We start from the raw sequence: 20,265 nt of genomic DNA on the forward strand, positions 1-20,265 counted from the left end.
TAAATTCATATTAAATCAAATACATGTCTGAAAATTACAGAAACTTCACCGAATGGCTAGAATCATGTCGGAATTGATCGGAAAATGTCAAAACTAACTTCTAGTCGGCCCGTGTGGTTGCTCCAATGACCACACAGGACTGCAAATTTTCATGTCGATGTATCTTGAGACGATCTACGACTTTTATGTTTTATAATTTTTCAAATTTAGATTGGATCAATAGCAAATATCGTTTATGTCATTGTGCAGGAAAAGCGAACCAGCCCATCTCAAGTTTCAGATAATGACATAAACTTCAATATCATTTCTTGGTCGAAAACGTGTACATCATGCAATGCTCATACGTCTCTCCAGGATTAATAATCTGTGAAGGGAAATTTGGGTGATTAACAGAATCCGGAAATCCTTGAGTCTCTAAGCACAAAGCTGCATGAGATTGGTAAATAGATCCACCTTTTCCCGTCACATTTTTAATATAGTTACCGGTATACAACTGCACTCCAGGAGCATTCGCTGATAAATGCATCACTCTTCCAGACTTCTTATCGTAAACCACAGCTACCGGCTTCATTTTTTGCCCTTTACGACCATCGACCACGTAGTTGATATCGAAACCCTTGGAGCCCTCCGGGAGATCTTTTATTGGCCCTTTTATTTCACGGGATTTACGAAAATTATAAGGACTATTCTCTACTGATACAATTTTACCAGTGGGTATGAGTTGTTTGCCAACAGGCGTGATGTGTGATGCGAATATCTGCAGCTTATTCGAGAGTATATTCCCACTGTTATGACCGCCAAGATTCCAGTAGCTGTGTTGGGCGAGGTTCACAGGAGTCGCTTTTTTTACAACTTTTGCCTTCATGGTTACACTTAGTTTGTATGGTTCAATAAGAGCATATGTAACAGAGGCCTCAACATCACCAGGGAATCCTGTTGAATCAAGAGTTCAGACACTGAAAAATTGGGATCCTGGTTAAATGAAAGGGTTATGTTACTTACCTTCTTCGCCATCAACACTGTAACACGATAAGGTGATATAAGGAAATTCTTCATGTTTCTTGTGCTTCTTCACCTTCCAAGCAACTTGGCTGAATCCTTTTTTACCACCTGTAAGCAATTTACAGAACAAAATATTCAAAAGTAACAGTACACGAGATGCATCATGCTTTCTGAAGACTCCATGTCTCCCCAACAACTAAAAGATGGAAAGGACAGATACAAACGATTAACAACATAGTACCGTGAAGCATGTTAGATCCCTCATTAGCGTCAAGATTATATAGAGTTCCATTTAGAACAAACTTAGCACCGCCAATACGATTAGCAACCCGGCCAACAATGGCTCCAAAATAAGAGCTGTCATTCTGCAGCCATAGGATCAAATCCATGTAAGGAGCATCCAGGGGAACTTTTAAGGTAGCTGAAGTTCTACAAAGTGCTATTTGGACACAACCATTCCTCGATCATAATAAAACAAGACATACACGCAGCATGTGTTTGAGCAAGTACCGGAACCAGATATTGAGTACATGAGGCAAGCACAGTGGGGACGAGCAGCTCAAAAGCCCACACTCATATAATAAAAAAATATCTAAACATACATGTTCCGCCTTCTTAGTAGACATTCGAGTCTCCCTCAACCAAATTTGTCTGTTAGGATTTTCCAATTTTCTTTAGGATGATTGCCCAATATAACATCAACAGGCTATAGAGCCACCAAACAGTGACCCATTTAACAGCTTTGAATTGAATGCCTGGCCTTTAACTTATCTTGTTGTATGATCAAATAATAGGATAGTAAAGCACGTACCATATTGTTAAGAGTACTAACCCAGAGTCATTATTGAGGTGGGAGAACAATGAGTCCTCTATCACGACAAATGGAAACAAAAAAATGGTCTTTTCCAACATTATAAAACATGTGAAAACTTGAAATCTTATGACAAAAAAAACTTAAAATCTTTTTTTTTTTAATGGGAAAAACTTGAAATCTTGAGACATGCTGATTAAGGAAATTGAGATGTTGAAGAATAACTGTCATCTACAACAAATATCCATGACTAGAATCACGAAAATGAAAGAAATGTGATATCTTTGAAATTTGTTGACTACGACCGGAGCCAGTAGTTCACTTTTCATATCAGAAATTTATCAGCATTTTAAAATGTAAACGAAACAATGAAAACACAATTACCATATACTCTTTGATTGTGTCATAGCCAAGAACAACGTCTGCTAACTTCCCTGAAAAATCATGGAACAATTGGTTCTTTCAGACACGTGTAGTCAGAAATCTGAAACATTAAACATGAATTCCAAGAAACATGGAAAAATCGGAGCACCATTCTTATCAGGAAGTATAACAGAGACGATTCTTGCTCCATAGTTGGTGACTTTCACTGAGAAATCACCTTTCTTGATCTCATAAAACCCAAGTTTTGAACCACTGACAAAATTCAAGAACATGAAACAAAACAGGATCAAAATCTTAGACATTTCTGAATGTTTCAAGAACTGCCGTCCCAGATTTACTTGAAGTAGCAGATTTATGACATCAAGAAATAATGGGCTCTGCATAAAACATTTAATCCCATGAAAATGAAATGAATAAAAAAATGGGATTGTTGTCGGATACTACCCTCTGGATGTAACGGGGTAATAGAAAAATGCGATGATGAGTTGGGAAGTCTTCGGGTCAGAACCTTAAGTCAGTCTACATTGTTTTATTAATGGGATTTTGTGTGCAAGAATAATCAAGAAACGTGTAACGAGTCAGGATTGGTCCAACAAGAGTGGAAAGAACAAACGTTTAAATTTTGATAAGTGAATGAATGTGAATGACATTTATTATTATTATTATTTAAAAAAGAATAAATAAATAAATTTAATGATTTTTACCAAAAAAAATTAATCTTGAGTCTTTGTGATTGACAAAATAACATTATCAAGCTATTGTAGGAAACCGGCCACTAAATTGTTTTGTAATTTCAGGTTTCCGAACGTTGATGAAGAAGCCTGACCGTTCAAGTTATTTTCAACCTGCAAATCACTCAAAGTTTTGACCGGAACAAATTTTTAATAAGCATTCACGGTAAATCGTTACTATACAACTGCAAGTCAAAAATGTGCAAAGCAAAGCCGATGCTTGTTTTTCAACCATTTTGAAACTACCTATTTGATATAAGACTACAGTATCCCACCAACTCTCGATGTGACAAAAAATTTCCTTGTATACCTTAAGTCAAGTTACTTTTCAGAGATTACTCAAGCTTAAGACGAAAAAGCAAAGTAAACATTAAATGATATTTATTGTAGTATACGATAATGATAGAGACAAAGTCATTCTATCAGGAATTCCTACAAGTAATAGTTGAAAATTATATACGATTTGTGGAGATTTTCAACTATACATAGATGCAGATTCAGTTCAAAAAAAATACTTACGCTCTTGCTTTCGAACTTGCGTACTATCTTACTGCATCTTAAATATATTTGAGCACTGTTAAAGCTATATATTTTCAAGTCGCTTACTAAGCACACACTCAGTAGTTCATATCATATCTTCCAAGGATCATCATTGTACTACTCAAGCCGTTACAAGCTATTTGTTGATATTGTTTATAAGTTTCTGGTGAAATGAGGATTCTAAAAAAGTCAAAGTTGTAAAGTGATCACTAAGAATTTCAACTCAAAGCAATAGATAAATCATAGTTCAATTGAGTTGTTAAAAGACATTGTAAAATAAAAAATCTTTTAATAGAAATCTTCTTAAATGGAAGAAGACGTGACATAGAAGCTTGAGTCTGGAATATCCATAAAATATTTGTGTCATTAATATTATGCATTTACTTTCATTTATTTATCGTTTCTAGTTATTGATATTTATTGAGAAGATATTTTAACTATATATTTATCAATAACATTTTTGGATCATTTCCGCATTTTTCACCTTTTAATAATCCTGTAAAACTAGTTGTTCAAAGATCTTTGTTTTCAAACAGCTCTTGTTACTCCTAAAATGTTTTAAAACGTAAATTCACTCATTCTAAACACTGTTTCGATCTCAACTGTAATATCCCTTGTCTCACATTTTAAAAATTAAATATTTAAAATGAGTTTATAATGAGCTTACAATGAACTTCTATAACAATTTGGGTTAATCATTTCCGTAAAACGAGGATGAATATGAAGTAGTTCCTATAAGGGCTATTGTGCATGGAGACGCGAGCCCGGACTCGAGGTGTGACACCAACATGTACTTATTTATTTTTCATTCAATAGAGTCCAATTAATTCGATTCAGTGGATTCAAATACAAAATTAATGTAGTTGCGAAGCGTGAAATTCATCAAATTTTAAAGAAAATAATTATTCGTGCTTCACATTTAGGTAGCTTTCAATATAGCATTTATTGAATATAAAGCTGGAAATAGAATTGGCTCGTCAATTTTTAATAAGCTAACGCGATAACAAGTTAGGGGGGGTCATTCAACTATTTTAATGCACTTGTAACTTCAAAATAGTAGTGTTTTTTTTAACAAAATATAAATTTTTTCTCCAACTGATCTAAAATAAATATTAAGAAAAAATTTCATATTATTTTATTTACAACAATAATTTTATATAAGAAAATATTGAGCTTAATAGAAAAAAAATAGAACCCATTAATTTTATATATTTAATGTAATTATAAAATTATTTAATACACAATTATTAAAAAATAAAACCCATTTAATAGACAATTAATGAAAAAATAGAAGTTATTAAAAAAACAATTGTCACGCAAGGTAAGCCAATAATAAAATTATTTAACACATAATTATTGAAAAATAGAATCCATTTAATAAAGGATGAAGTTTTGAATCGAAACTTAGCATCGTTGGGTGAAAATTTCTTAACGTATTCATTGTTTATGTAGATCTTGGAGAAACCTGGATCAGCCCTTCCACCGTCTCAAGTGAAAACTCAATGCGGGAACGACATAACCGCGACGCCTGCAATCTTTGATGGGGCAGTAAAAGTCTCCGGTGTGGAAACAGAAGTTGAAAGCCTTAATTCAACCACACCAGCTGTTTTCAATGTTACGACGCCTGTATCCAGAACAACTCCAACCATTGCCGGTGACTTGTTGGTTATCTGTGAAACGTGCGACGGGAGAGCTTGTTTGGAAAAGGCAGCTTGATACGCGGATATGCATGGACATTGATCGAAATCATGGCAAGATTGTCTGGTCAACTTTAATTTTTATCGATTATTTGTTGTACTATGAATAGAGATGCAAGGTGACTGGCTCATGAGTTTGTTGAGCCGATTTCATTCAAATCCAATTTGAACTTTAGCTCTTTCGAGCTTCAAACTCGAACTTGAGGTAAACCTTTGATGTTCAAAAAGCTCTCGTATTGTCACATGAGCTTTTTGTTATTTTAATTTGTTTAATATTTGAGTTAGCTCACACTTACGACAAGTTCATGGACCCCCCAATCGACAACCTGGTCTCACTAGTTCAGTTCTAATATTGTTTTCAGCTTGATTAATTAGCATTTAAGATGATCTCGATTAAACACCTTTTAAGTCGAACTCTAGCTCAAATAAATGATAATTCTGGATTTGGAATCATTCACAAACTAATCCCGATCGTATTAATTCAATATTTTCCTGATGGAAAGAAGTAATACTGATGTAGGAGGCTGGTCCGGAGGTGCCAATGGAGGAGCAGCCACAGACACAGACACTACGAAAGTTTACACCAACATAGCCAACAACGAGAAGAAGAATTTTACTCTCTTGCCATCAAATGAGGTCACAACTGGAGGCTGATGGGTCGCAATGGATCCTGGAAGGCAGAATCCTCTGATCGACCGCTGTTCCTTACAACGCCACGACAAATCCCGTGACCATTGCCAACGGGCGTTCTCTTTGCGGGTTCCACATATAAACCAGGGCCTGTATACACCATCAATGGAATGACTGATGCAATTCTCTGGAAATATGAAACAGGGGCCTCAGTATATGGTGGCCTATCTGTCAGCAGAGGATGCCTAAATGCGGGGAATGAATGAATATCGCGTGAACCCACCCGTCCTTCACAGCAAGAACAACTCTTTTTGCCTTCTGAGTATATCAAACCTTTGGACAGTTTTAAAACTTTCTTTTCAGTGTATTGCCAGAATACCAAGTGTTATGAAAAATGTAGCAGTAATAGTAAGACTTGTATATCTAAATAAAACGAGCTTGGTTATTTTGTTTGGTTGTCGGGTATTATTGAGAAAGAAACAGACCTTAAGGTTGGTATTATTGCTAACAGTATAAGCACCCGTTCATCTTTGCATGCAGATATATGGTGCAGCATCAACTCCACTACTGTTCTGATTGAGATATTGAAGGAATCTTTGCAATCTCTAAAAATATGCTTGAGAAAAATTTCATAATGACTGCTACCTTAGTAGACACTGATTAATGATTTGTGAATTCTATAAGTTGGTGTAATTTTGCAAGAGCGCGACATCAATAATAACCTGAAAAGAGTAAGCTGCTCGGAGCGGGAGGCAATCGTGTGTGTCTGGCACAAGAACAAATGAAATTTTAGTAGACAACAACATTAGAGCAGTAGCTTATTAGCAAATGTAGATGACTAAGATCCCTCTAAGTTCTTGGTCTTCGAGTACATATTTCTTGTTCGATGATTTTTCTTTTTTGGATAAATTTATGTTCATGTTCCTATGTCAATTTTTAAAGCTATTGATCTGGTCACTGTACTTGAAATAATAATAATAATAATAAATCTCGCTTCTGAAATAAATGAAAATTTGGTGCTTTTTTCCCTTTTCTTTTTGAAAAATATGTCGCAATTTTCATATGAAAGAGCCGAGCATTTGGCAAGCCCAAAGAATTCGCCTGATTCGAAAGGCCAAAAGCGAGAGCCCTAATTGAAACCCCTGCAACTCAGCGAGCTTTCCTTTAGCCCAGTAAAACATGTCTTCTCTGTGCAGAGCATCAAAGACCCTAAAATCATGCAGCAGAACCCCTTCCTATCTAAGCACTGGCAGATTGAGCTGCACGCCCAATTTAAGTTCAATCTTGAGTTGGACTCAAACTACATTTTTTGGGTCATATTCTAGGGAAAATCCGAATGTGGACCTGAGTCAGTTCCCTCCCGATAAAATTCGCAACTTTTCGATAATTGCGCATGTGGACCATGGCAAATCAACGCTGGCTGACCGGCTTTTGGAGCTTACTGGAACGATAAGAAAAGGCCATGGCCAGCCGCAATATTTGGATAAGTTGCAGGTGTCTTTATTTTTCTACTTCTGTTTGGTAGCTTTTGTAGTTGGGATTGAATGTTTTGCTGATAATTATCTTTCATGCGGTTTTTCTAGTGAGGATTAATGCAGTGATGCCCAATATATATTAAAGGGGTGATTGTGTTCAATTAACGCCGGGACTTTGAATTCGTTGTGGTTGAAAGGGGGCACATCCTGTTTCAGATGTTTGTTAGATTGTGGCCTAGTGAAAATTTAAAGACAATAGCTTTGATTTGAGTTTTCTATTGTAAGTTAACACGAGATGATATGAGGGATCTTTGGGATCAGTTTACACACCGAAACCATTGGCATAGTTAGTCTTCAAACTTCCATTGTTTTTTGTTTTGGTTTTTAGCTGCGAGGGGTGAGGGAAATGTATAAGTAGTTGATGAAGAATGTGATTTTTTTGAGGTATTTTTTTCTTATCTGTATTGTCAAAATAAAATCTGTATATGTTTCACAAGTTTTGGAGAATATTTCCATTTATCCATATTCTCGAGTATAAGATGTTTTACATATTTTTATCTTCTCTCTGTTTATGTTGTAATTGTAGACTTGTCCATTAATTTATGGAGATGAGATCTTTGGTCATTTTTTCGTATTTCTATACTTATTCAGAATTAGTTTTTGACATGTTGAAATTAATTTGCAGTGACTATTAGAATCCCGTGTTTATTGAGTTTATATCAATTGCGTTAGGTAGAGAGAGAACGTGGAATAACAGTTAAGGCCCAGACAGCAACTATGTTTCATAGACATGACCTTCTTGGCACTGACACAAATTTCTTACTGAACCTAATTGACACGCCTGGGCACGTGGATTTTAACTATGAAGTTTCAAGATCTTTGGCAGCTTGCCAGGGTGTTCTACTTGTTGTGGATGCAGCTCAAGGTGTCCAGGCACAAACAGTTGCAAATTTTTATCTTGCTTTTGAAGCAAACCTCTCAATAATTCCTGTCATAAACAAAATTGATCAACCAACAGCTGACCCAGATCGAGTTAAAGCACAGCTGAAGGCTATGTTTGATCTTGATCCAGACGAAGCTCTTTTAACATCCGCAAAAACAGGGCAAGGTCTTGAGGCTGTCCTTCCTGCTGTGATCAAACGAATACCTCCTCCTCCAGGGGAGAGTAGTTCGCCATTAAGAATGCTTTTGTTGGATTCTTACTATGATGAATACAAAGGTGTTATCTGCCATGTAGCAGTTTTTGATGGTGCTCTGCAGAAGGGTGATAAGATTTCATCTGCCGCAACTGGCCAATCTTATGAAGTTTTGGATGTTGGGATCATGCATCCTGAGCTCACCCAGACTGGAGTCCTTTTCACAGGGCAAGTTGGATATGTCGTCAGCGGTATGCGTTCAACCAAAGAAGCACGTGTTGGAGATACTCTCTATCATACACGAAACTCTATAGATCCTCTTCCAGGTGGAGTTTTTACCTTATTTGTGTTTTACTTCAACATTTTTCATGAATTGTTTGGATTGGTGTAATTAAATTTGATTGGGTTACTCTGGTTGCACCACTTTTATAGTATTTCTTGCTATGCTATTGGAACTTACCACTATGTTTTATGTACTTAGATCATTCTTTTATTGAGATGGTTGTTAATGTTGAAAGGTTTCAAGCCAGTAAAACATATGGTGTTTTCTGGTCTATATCCTGCTGATGGATCTGATTTCGAAGCTCTTAATCATGCCATCGAAAGATTAACTTGCAATGACGCTAGTGTCTCTGTTACCAAAGAGAGTAGCACAGCACTTGGCTTGGGCTTCAGGTGAGTGTAAATTGCAGTGGTTGTAAAACATTCTACGTGTTAGTTCTAGTTTTGACAACTTATAGTTTCCAACAGATGCGGTTTCCTTGGCTTGCTCCACATGGATGTTTTTCATCAACGTCTTGAACAGGTATTGTGTTTCACTTATATATGTTTTGAAGAAACTGAAGCAACATTCATAAACTATTCATCACTTAAACTACCATCAGAGATTGTCATTGAATGTTGTTTTAGAGAAAAATCTCATATGTTAACATACGAAAATCATCATATTTTCTCAGGATATTTATCCTTTTCAAATGGTATGTTGCATTCCTATATTGCTGATGAATATAGTGCGACTTACAGTGAACAATATACTCAGAACTTGTTTTTCATGAGTTGGACTGTTTCACTTATTTTTGGAATGTGAATATTTTTTCCATCCATTTTCTTGAGGTGGAATAAGGAAAGCAATTCTTTAGTGCACTTAATATTATCATCTGTCAAGAAAGAATGAAAAGCACATCAATTTTAGTTATGCATGGGTCTCACTAATGCAAATGTTATTTTGCATACAATGAAGTAGCACCGTCACTGCCTTTTTCATGCGTTGACAATTGGAATACCTTCATTTTTTGACATTTTCTTTTTGTTGCGCAATATAGGAACATGGAGCTCATGTGATTTCCACTGTTCCAACTGTGCCATATATTTTTGAGTTTTCCGATGGCAGGTAAGTGGCCTGTACAAAAACTTTTAACTTTACTTTTTTCTTTCAACGATTTAAAAGCAACTGATGGTTTTATCCCTTTTGAATAGTAAAATACATATTCAAAACCCTGCTATGCTGCCTTCAAATCCAAAACAACGAGTGACAGCTTGTTGGGAACCGACTGTGATGGCAACAATTATAATTCCTAGTGAGTAAGCTCTCAAGCTCTACATTTTCTGATAATAATTTCATGTGATGTATTGGAAAAGTCTGGCCTATGAATTAACCATTAAGCGTGTTTACTAACATCTTTTCTTTGATTGAAGGTATGTTGGTGCCATTATAACTTTGTGCTCGGAACGGCGAGGGGAGCAGTTAGAATACTCTTTTATTGACAGGTGATTTATTTGAATGTGGTCAATGTCTTGCTGTTTTCTTATTGAACCCTTGCTTTAAGTTTGACAAAGAATTTAGGAAAACGATAAATGCTTAACATGAATCTGGCTTTGGTTTGTACCCTCCTAACCCCGTGTTGGAATAGACTGTCGGTGATTAACTAAATCATAATTTTAGCTCTCAATTTGGTCCAAAAGGTTAAAATAAGCAGATTATTATTTTCTCATCTTATTTACCATTGGTAAACTACTTTTCTCCTGTTCCTACGGTTAGTTAGCCCTGGGTTTTTTTATTGATGCAGTCAGAGAGCTTTCATGAAATATCGATTACCTTTGAGGGAAATTGTTGTTGACTTCTACAATGAATTGAAGAGCATAACGTCAGGATATGCATCTTTTGATTACGAGGAAGCAGAGTGAGTTTGGTGCTCTTCTTCCTTGCACCTTTTGGGTTACTTTTATTTTCACCGGCTCTGAAGATGCAGTGCTGCATAATCTACGAGTATCCTTAAATAGAATTAGATGTCAACAACTGGTTCTTTTGACAGCTATCAGGCCTCTGATCTGGTGAAAGTTGATATCCTGTTAAATGGACAACCAGTTGATGCTATGGCCACTATAATTCACAGATCAAAGGCCCAAAGAGTTGGCCGTGAACTAGTGGAGAAGCTGAAAAAATTCATTGACAGGTAATGATCAATATCATTAGCCATTCTATTTGATTTGTGCTTTGTTGTGGAGACTATCGTAATACATCGTTGAACAGGCAAATGTTTGAGATAATCATCCAAGCTGCTATTGGGTCCAAGGTCATTGCCAGGGAAACGTGAGTAGTTTTAAAAATTCCAGAATTCTCATAATATATGCCTGTTTGGGTAATCTTATACACAACTTCTTGTGATAGTACCCTTTGATTTTCAACAATTCCAACTCACCCACACCTCACTATTTATAGAATTCAGGATGTGTTAAATTTTAAATGATTCAAGTTTTATGCTTAGTTTTCATTTTATGTGAGCGATGAGCCTATGACTCTTCCTTGCATATTTTTAGGATATCGGCAATGAGGAAAAATGTTCTTGCAAAATGCTATGGTGGTGATGTTACTAGGAAGAGAAAATTATTGGAAAAGCAAAAGGAAGGAAAAAAGCGCATGAAACGTGTTGGGTCCGTTGACATACCACAGGAGGCCTTTCACGAGCTATTGAAGAGTTCATGGTATGGACCCTGTCATACAAGGGGATGTTATTTACTCTTTTTTTTAATCAGATGCCAAGGCATCACGTTCTAATGTCACATTCAACTTTTAGTTTTGGCAAAAAAATTCTACTTTCTCACTGTTTGATATTTTTGCACCACAATTAGCAGCCACCGATGATATTGCGGCAGCTATTTCGGATAGAGAACTTGGATCAAATGTAAATGATGTCGTTGGTGCCTGCTGGGAGGAAGCAGCTTGGGTAAATATAAATCCGAGCAAGTTTATTAATTTTTTTCTTGGGTTAATTTTCCTAGCCGCAAAGGATGATAACTGTCATTAGTTTTAAGTTCTAAAAACATCCCCCAGTGCCCCCAAACTGAAGATCCCATGTTAGAATTCATGAAGAAAAAGCCTTGACTGTTGAAATTTTTTGGGTTATTTCGAGCTCGAATGTCCGTCTATTTGATGTGGTGGATGGATTGGTGGTGAGGTCGAGGGTAACGATGGGAAAGGGGCCGATTTTGGACTGTACATGAAGGTTCACCTTTAGTTTGCCCTCGGGACAACTCTATCAAGAAATTATGACGGCAAATATACCATCACGGCCTATTCATTATAATAAACCTTATCGATCTTATAGTGATCGTGCCGAAATTTAGAATAAGATGATAACAACGAAGAAAGTTCAAAAGTCTAAAATGGAGATGGTCTAATAAAGATTATTTAATTTCGAGTCAAATATAGTTTAGATCAGGCATTCGGTTGTATTTCCACTCAGCAAAAGTTGAATTATTAACGAAAAGGGAAGATGCATGCTTTCTTAAAGCTACCTAATCCGTATACCATCAAATCTTGCTTCGAAGTTAAGCAGAAAATTCCAATGGAGGATTATCATAAAATTCTCGTTGTCGACGTCATCGATAAAAAAACAAAAAGAAATGTTCAAACTTTGTTCTCTCAAAAATATGAGGTAGACTACATGGATTCCTTCTCTTTACATTTCTATCCCCCAAAAAAAAAAAAAAAAAAAAAGAACCGTGTTGCCAATTCTAAGGCTTACATTAACTACATCAAATGAACTACATCAAATGTATTCCGTCGAGAACTATAAATTGGCAAACCGAATTTAACACGTCAACAAATGTTTCTTTTGGGGGTTTAATCTTATCTAAATATATACATAAAACTGTCCTGAGATCAGGAAAACAAGCGTATTCTTATCCGGGGTGAAACAAAGAACAAAAGTGAAAAGAAACAGAAGCAGCAATGCAACTATCTTAGTTTGTTGCTATCTTTGGTCCCTTATATGACACGCCAACTACGTAGAAATCTTCCGGTTTTTCCCTCTCCATGAGCCATGCAAACTCATTCTGTTCTTCCTCAGGTACAAGTCGGCAGCTCTCCACTGAATCTGAACGACAACGTGTAACGAAAATGAGCATTAAACTACCAACCATGGTGATGTGGAAATGCATGCAAGAGTTGAGGGGTGGATTCAGTAGCGAGTGCGAAGGTGGATCACTGCCCGGATAAAAACTTCTAATTTTTTTACATGTAATATCTTTTGGCAATCCACGAGTTATCCAAAATACATCGCCAGTCCCCCCACCCACTCGACTTTCTAAATCCACCCCTCCACAATTACTAAAATGTTATACCCGGAAAATTGTTTAATGGGAACTCATGGTAGTATTGACAATGACGACCCTCGGGATCACAGTATGGAGGGCCAAGCACATCTAGTACTGCACATGCAGTCTTGGCTGTTAGGATGTGCATGTTGCCACCATGAGCCGGATACAGAATCGACGTTTCACAAGGAGCAGTGAACTGGGAGTCCACCTTGAGTTTTGCTAGACGTAATCCATTAGCATCGCCTGCACGATCAAATATGATAAAATTATCATTCACACTTTTCAACACGCACGTGCGTACATTCCGACCACAATTCAATAATTATAAGACCCGATTATAAATAGCTTTGGATTAAACGCATAAGATTAAAAGATGTTGGTCTAGGACGGAAATGTGGCTACTGTCGAGGTGGAAGTAAATTCTATGCCTTTGAGGGACCAAAGGTAGGTATGGCTTATGTTAGACAGCAGTAAAGTAACTAAAATTCCAAATGTGACAAGCCAGCATAAAGCTGAGCTGTCACATTGTTCTTGGAAAACTGTTACTTTCACCAATCAATTGGAGGACAGATAAATTTCACTTTCCCAGACTTGTTATGGGGAGACCTTTGCACCTAAACTCATCCACAAAAGTCTTAACATCTGTCATGTCCTATACTGTACAAGAAAGCATCGAAACATGGAGGAGGGAGCTTCGTAATGTATTTAATGCATTTTTTTTTTTAAATATTTAATGCATTTTTGGAGGCATTCAAGTTCAAATTTTTTTCCTCATTGGCTGGATGATAACCTTCCTTGCACCTGATCAATGGTCGGTTAACTTACTCTGTAGAGCGTTGGCAGTTGCGGCATCAATGTTAGCATCCATCTCATTCCACCAGTCATATGACTTGTAATGCATTTTTCCAAAGAGAAGCTTACTAAAAACTGTCATTCCAGGATGATTATGTAGCGGAATGACACTTTTCGGTGGCAAGCAGAAAATTCCAATCTGGAATCATTCATTCAAGACAATAAATATCGACCATTAGGATTGCGGGTGAAATAAAGAGCGAAGCAGCAGATTACATACGGAGAATCTATCGCACTCGTGGAGGTGCAGGTAGGTTATGATTGGAGCTCTATCATTGTCGAAAAACCTCATATTAGGACTCAAGCCAACATCCGCTTGAGTCATCTGGTCTGCGAGGGTACGAAATTTTATTAGCCCGGTAGAGTTCGCGACGAGAGTACATAAACCAGCGGTTTGCATATCTTCAAGCACACAGGAATTAGGTTCTTTATATATTTTATAAGCCTAAAATCATTGAGATAGCATCCAAAGAAAACAATGAAAGCATATCTGAAAACATGAAAAGATTAGAATTCATACTTGATTACCTTAATTCAAGATGATCCTTTGAAGACAATGAAACAAGACTCATTTAAAATAATACCACGCAAACTATGATTTTGTTGATATCAAGAGACAGAAATCAGATATACCTAAAGCGATTGCAACTCATCTTTGAATTCTAATTCAGTAACAAGCAAGATTCAAAGTAACCAAGATTGAATTTTTATTGTCAGAATCTCTAAAGACAAAACTCAAGGATTTAGTATATACCATGCCAAGCTTCCTTTATAAGAAAACCAAAAGGTATATCATTTCTACGTTAAAACAAGAATGAATGAATGAATGAATGAAGAAGGCAAAAAAGGCTATAAATACCCAGAACAGCAGCAAGCTTTTCAACGTTTTGAGGCGATGGAACAATACCAGGGGAACAATCGGCAAACACTTCCTTGCAAGTCTCATACAGTCTTTGAACAGGGGACAGTCTCTTCTGTCTCCGCTTATCTTTATTACCTTTTCTACCACTACCGTTTTGTTCCATCCCCATTTGCATAAAAAAAGCCACAAAAGTTGTAAAAATCTTGGGCTGATGAGAAAATTCAGAAAAAAATTGAACAAAACTCGATATGGGTATTTCAACCAAATCAAAATTCTCGAAACTGGACAAATTTCTGATCTATAATCTCTGTATAAAAAAAAAAGAAAGAAAAGGGCGGCCTTTTGTACTCAAGAAAACAGGGAACTCAACAAACAGGGGAGGGGAAAACAGAATCTGCGTAGTCTATATATATTTATAGATAACAACACAGATTCAGTTCCAACACAACAGTAAAGTTGTACTCGGTAATGAAATAAAAAGTTTTGACAGATTTGTGGAAGATGGAAATTATGGTACATATACAGTTGGTATGCAGAATAGTTGGAAGGAAAACCAGGGGCCTGTTTAAACTTTCCCATGGGCTGTTCAGAGAGCGGATTCTATTTTTTTTTCCTATATTTTTTTAATCTTTTCCCAATTCTCCTTTAAGATCAAGATAGGTGTATTCAATCTAAGATATTTTTATGATTATGTGTGAAAAGAATATTGTTCTTGCTAAAAATACGAAGTTAACAAATTAATTGAAAATGTTAAAAAAAATTAAAATCATTTTTACTGAAAAAATTAATAAAAATTATAAAATTTATTTTTAAAAAAATTACCATTAATTTCAATTCTATGACTAGGTTTATTTTATAAATTTCTTCTTAATTTTATTAATATAGTGATGTATTTTTAAAACTTTACAAACATAATACAAACTCATGTGTATACACACATATGTATGTAAGAATTAAATGATTTAACTTTTAAATAATTAAATTTATTTACTAATATAAATTTTAAAAAACTAGTTCAAACTGCATATGATATCTATGTTAGTTACTTATGTTATAATTAATTAGGTACAAAATTTCATATAAAAAGTTTACAAAAATGTATAAAAATCTTGTAAAAAATATACATAAATCTGTTTGTAAATCCGTGAAATTATGTAAAAATCAATAAAAATATATCGAACCAACAAAAGTTTATCATTTAAAAAAATAAGTAAAATTCATCAAAACTATAGATTGAATGCACTGACTAATATTGGATTCGACTATGTAAGAAGTTAATGTTGCCCTTTAAAAATTCTTTAAAATTTTTTAATGGAAAATCAAATAAAAAAATTTCCCATATTTGACAAGTTTAAGGTTTTATTTTCAGGGGCCTGATAACTGATATAAACAAATTCAGCTGCTATTATTGTTTTGGGCCAAATTTTAGGTTGAATTATTAAAATTCCAATTCATTTCCTTTAATAATGAAATCAAATTTTAATATCATAATATAATTTAATCTTGAAAACTCAATTAGTTTAAAACATATTTATGAAAAATGTATTAAAAAATTATTATATATGGTCTATCGAATAGTACAATATTTGATCTAGAATTTAATTTAAAATGCTTTTATACACGTGGGTGGGAGCTTGGGATTCTAGGGGTCACCTGCAATATATAACTAGTATTTACTATTTAGGTATATTTAATAAGTAGATATATTGTGAAAAGACCAAATAAAAATATCATTTTAAAAAGTCACAAAAATTCGAAGTAAATTACCAAGATGGATACAATCTGCTCTATTCACAAAATAAAATAATTAAAACAACAAAAAAATAAATAAATGAATATAATATAATGCATGATTGGCACACAAGATGACATTGCTCTATCCATATATATATAATCCCTTTCTTCGTCTCTATTGCTGTACGCATCAACAAAATAAATCAAATTCAGGGCATGCATGCATGCATGCAGCAGTTTTCTAACATGGTACCCCCGGCCTGCAGTTGAGCCAACCGGCAAACTTGGTCATTTCTGCTACGAGCGTTGCAGAGGCAGCCGATATCTTGTCGAATTTCTCGGGATGTTTGCTGGACCAGTTTGGGTCACCGGATTGAACAAAGAATGCTCCTCTCAAGAAAAGATCGCCCTCTGATCTCCATGTCCACTGTTTCCACACTGATTCTGGTGCATAGTCTCTCTTTGTCACCTACATTTTCATTTTAATTTTTTTAAAAAAGAGTTATTTAAGTATAAAACTTTGTTTGGATCAAATCCAGGATAGTTTTGTCTGGCGTACCTCCTTGGCGTAAGGGTTTTCGGGAGGGGCGATGAACCGGTTTCCCTGGCTGATAATGGTAGGGTGCTGGCTACCACCGATGGCATACATGTTCCAGTGCGTGTAGTCGTTGTTCACGACGTGGAAATAACCCCATCTGCACCGCGGCATTCTCTGCACCATTCTCTTACCGAAGTGGTTGAATGCCACCGTTATCTGCATTATCGCGTCTTGAGAGTGGCTGTCGCTCGCCCCGAAAAGCATCGCCTGCATGCACGCAGCAAACTCGATCTATCAGTATCTTTTTTTGTTTCTGGATTCTAAAATGATCATTTGACTTAATAGTTTCGAGTACGTCACCTCGTTGTGATCGGTGAAATGGCCGTTGGAGATGGTGATGCCAGTCGAGCCCATGATCGCATCTATAAGGCCGTCGTAGCAATTTGTCATCGACACATGATCGATCCATATATCCTGAGCCCCAAAAATAGAGATCCCGTCACCATCACTCCTCGTCCTCAACCCGAAATGATCCACGGAGTCCCTCACCAAGCCTCCACTCCCTTGAACAATGTCATGAATCCTCAACCCATGTATGATCACATTGCTCACGTACTGGATCGTGATCCCCGCTCCATTAGCGATGTGAACCCTCGCCCCACGAGCATCGATGGTCTTGTTGCTCTCCATGATCAGCTCCTGCGAGAGCCTGATGATCATGTCGCGCTCGAATATGATCCAGAGCGGCTCCTTCTGGATCACCGCGTAGCGTAGAGTCCCTGGTTTCGGGTTTAAGACATTGTCGTCCGAGGAGTCAGTCACCACGTAGATCTTGCCGTTCTTTCCCCCCTTCGCCTTGTAGCCAAAGCCTAACCCGCAGTCTGCGAGCCTGAACCGGTTGGAGGCCCAATTGGGCTGGCATCTCCAGCACCTGTCGATGGGATTGGTAGCCTGGCATGGGCCGCTGTAGGAACTCTTTCCTAGATGTCTTCTCGTGCTATTGTTTGAGCTCGAATGGTCCAGTCCTATTTCTTTCAATGTCCTGATAAAAAAAACATGCATGGAGCAAGAAATTATATATATACATATCACGAGGATAAATTAAATATGAATGAGATATTTCATTATTTGAAAGTATGTTTGATTTGATTATTATAATATGAACATGAATGAGGTGATCTTCTAAATTTTGAGAGATGGTTTGTTGCGTTTATATTTTCCAAGAATTAATGCGAAGACGGAAAGGAAAAACTTCTTTGAAAAGTGGATTTGTAACTTTAAAAGATATTATCGATAATAGAAGTAGTTAAAACTATTGGTACGTACATACCTGTGGACATTCATGTTCAAGTGGCTAACTATTTTATGGGGTTCTTGCTCGTAAGATTCCAGGGTTCGATTCCAGGCCTCGGCGGCTCGCCTTTGCCAGAACTCATCAAACTCTGCGAAATTAGCTCTCAGGGTGGGAAGAAACGAAGCAAAAGCATAAAACAAGACGATTAACGAATTAAATTTAATGCTGCCCATCTTGGTATATTTTCTTTATTTTTTTTTTTAAAGATATACCGGTCTGGAACGGGGCCGAACCCTTTAGCTCTTCGGGTTCAGACCCTGTGATCTACTCGACCAGACCGAACAACAGTACTCAAGATACTTGGGATTCTTACTTCTTAAGGATATAAAAAATCAACTCACGAATATGTGATATATTGTGCTGTAATAAATTGTTTTAAATAAGGAATTGTTTGATGAGACAACCTTTGCGATGATAGAGGGTAACCACTTGCTTCCAATGGCTATCAGGTTGTGTGTACGATCACACATTTTAGTGGTAGTGTTTTTTGTGGTTCAAAATATATATATAAATAATTGGATTAACACTTACATTCAAGAAAAATTCTACTGGTATATGTTTATTGTTATCGTTTAAATAAATTTGTCCCGAATTTTTGGGTTGGGACCTTTAATTTATTTATTTGCAGGAGAGGTGTATGCTTGTAGTCAATATTAGCGGATGGGATTAAAAATATTCCTTATATAAAGGTGAAGAGGTTATGTATTTTGGATGTAAATATTTTAAAATAATTAATAATACTTCTTATTGTTTAAGGTTTTGGTTTAGAGTTATTTTTTACATCTCTTGAATTACGCTTCATCTATATTATGTGTATTTGAATATCACATACATATTATCAAACCTTCAAATTATATTGCTAATCAAATCTGGTAGTCAAAATGCTAAAATTCGAAATATGAATACAACAATTATATAGACCAGTAAACGAAAGTAAGATCGTACGGATACAAATATACCACTAAACAAAAGCAATATGCAACTAAAAATATATATAAATATCGAGTGTATAAAACAATGGGAAAGCAGTATATCAAACCGAGACATGTACGGTGTACAGTTTTCTTAAAACATATTTGTCCCCTTCGAAAGTGTTTCGAGGATCAGGACGAACAATTGTTTCGCACGATAAAATGACAAAACCATGGGACAACACAAAATCTAACTAATCTTGTTTTTAAAATCCATACCACTTCCTACATATCTGACAAGGATATAACCTGCAAGAAGTCCCAAATTACAAACTATGGCAATGCTTTTGCATCATACTATTTGGATAGTCATGTAAGAAGTATTACAGGCGATTTCTAAACTATCCAAGCATTTGCCAGTACACCAAATATTTGCCAGTAAATTTTTCAAAAAAAAATTACTTAATTCGTATCAAAATTTGAGAATCAAATTTCCCAAGAGTTCATTATATATGAATTTCAGAAAAATGAAGAACATCTATTTTCAAGGCAGCAGTATCACGACTCTGTTACCAAATGTTATATTTTTTTTTTCAAAAATTCATATTTCTACAAATTTATAAACATGATAAACAATATGCGGAAACTAATCTAGCGTTATTTATGGCCATTTAAATAATTTGTTAGTTTTCTGTATTTTTCTCCGATTGAAGTCTTCTAAACATTCCAACATTCTATGTAGATGATGTATTTTGTTATTATGAGGTGTGTGCTTAGATACCTCAATCTTCGATATTTATAGGTGATACATATACTGTTTTTCAAAATTGTAGACTATAGCTGTCGTCATTTTCTACGCATTTTTTCTTCCTTTTATATGAGCTATTTTTTCTTACATACCGCACTACAATGATTTGAGCTCAATTCAATTTGTATTTCTTGTTGCATTATTTTATGATGATGATCTTTATTTATTTAGTTCCGAAATAATTGAATCTGAAAAAGGAAA

General features: G+C 35.8%; 4 protein-coding genes across 9 annotated transcripts; 1 reads left to right on the forward strand and 3 right to left on the reverse strand.

Annotated features, from left to right (window-relative positions):
- Window positions 1–222: 222 nt before the first annotated feature.
- Window positions 223–2,760, reverse strand: LOC142537079 (uncharacterized). Of its 2 annotated transcripts, XM_075642638.1 has the most exons (6): window positions 2,642–2,760; window positions 2,346–2,572; window positions 2,198–2,247; window positions 1,244–1,367; window positions 1,003–1,110; window positions 223–933 (listed from the first exon to the last, which is right to left on the reverse strand). In XM_075642638.1, exons 2-6 carry the CDS (start codon window positions 2,497–2,499, stop codon window positions 302–304), a joined length of 1,068 nt encoding a protein of 355 aa, XP_075498753.1. In that variant the 5' UTR covers window positions 2,500–2,572; window positions 2,642–2,760; the 3' UTR covers window positions 223–301. The 2 variants fall into 2 exon arrangements, with proteins under 2 accessions (XP_075498753.1, XP_075498752.1); XM_075642637.1 differs by having other exon boundaries at window positions 2,346–2,745.
- A 4,041-nt stretch (window positions 2,761–6,801) lies between these two features.
- On the forward strand, window positions 6,802–11,818 carry LOC142537081 (translation factor GUF1 homolog, mitochondrial). Of its 3 annotated transcripts, none has more exons than XM_075642639.1 (12): window positions 6,802–7,289; window positions 8,003–8,732; window positions 8,925–9,081; window positions 9,157–9,211; window positions 9,729–9,796; window positions 9,883–9,987; window positions 10,102–10,173; window positions 10,473–10,586; window positions 10,719–10,859; window positions 10,937–10,996; window positions 11,224–11,388; window positions 11,536–11,818. In XM_075642639.1, exons 1-12 carry the CDS (start codon window positions 6,975–6,977, stop codon window positions 11,546–11,548), a joined length of 1,995 nt encoding a protein of 664 aa, XP_075498754.1. In that variant the 5' UTR covers window positions 6,802–6,974; the 3' UTR covers window positions 11,549–11,818. The 3 variants fall into 3 exon arrangements, with proteins under 3 accessions (XP_075498754.1, XP_075498755.1, XP_075498756.1); XM_075642640.1 differs by having other exon boundaries at window positions 6,803–7,289; window positions 11,539–11,818; XM_075642641.1 differs by having other exon boundaries at window positions 7,153–7,289; window positions 8,007–8,732.
- Window positions 11,819–12,398: 580 nt separating this feature from the next.
- LOC142537082 (plant cysteine oxidase 2) lies at window positions 12,399–15,305 on the reverse strand. Of its 3 annotated transcripts, none has more exons than XM_075642644.1 (5): window positions 14,717–15,305; window positions 14,078–14,187; window positions 13,831–13,996; window positions 13,030–13,248; window positions 12,399–12,776 (listed from the first exon to the last, which is right to left on the reverse strand). In XM_075642644.1, exons 1-5 carry the CDS (start codon window positions 14,892–14,894, stop codon window positions 12,649–12,651), a joined length of 801 nt encoding a protein of 266 aa, XP_075498759.1. In that variant the 5' UTR covers window positions 14,895–15,305; the 3' UTR covers window positions 12,399–12,648. The 3 variants fall into 3 exon arrangements, with proteins under 3 accessions (XP_075498759.1, XP_075498760.1, XP_075498758.1); XM_075642645.1 differs by having other exon boundaries at window positions 12,399–12,782; window positions 14,765–15,304; XM_075642643.1 differs by having other exon boundaries at window positions 12,399–12,782; window positions 14,717–15,298.
- Window positions 15,306–16,527: 1,222 nt separating this feature from the next.
- Window positions 16,528–18,683, reverse strand: LOC142537084 (putative pectate lyase P59). Its single transcript, XM_075642647.1, has 4 exons — window positions 18,322–18,683; window positions 17,352–18,033; window positions 17,013–17,258; window positions 16,528–16,922 (listed from the first exon to the last, which is right to left on the reverse strand). The coding sequence occupies exons 1-4, from the start codon at window positions 18,516–18,518 to the stop codon at window positions 16,695–16,697; spliced, it is 1,353 nt and encodes a 450-aa protein (XP_075498762.1). The 5' UTR covers window positions 18,519–18,683; the 3' UTR covers window positions 16,528–16,694.
- Window positions 18,684–20,265: the final 1,582 nt, after the last annotated feature.

This window comes from Primulina tabacum, chromosome 2 (genome assembly GCF_025594145.1).
Source record: "Primulina tabacum isolate GXHZ01 chromosome 2, ASM2559414v2, whole genome shotgun sequence".
Taxonomy (NCBI): Eukaryota; Viridiplantae; Streptophyta; class Magnoliopsida; order Lamiales; family Gesneriaceae; genus Primulina; species Primulina tabacum.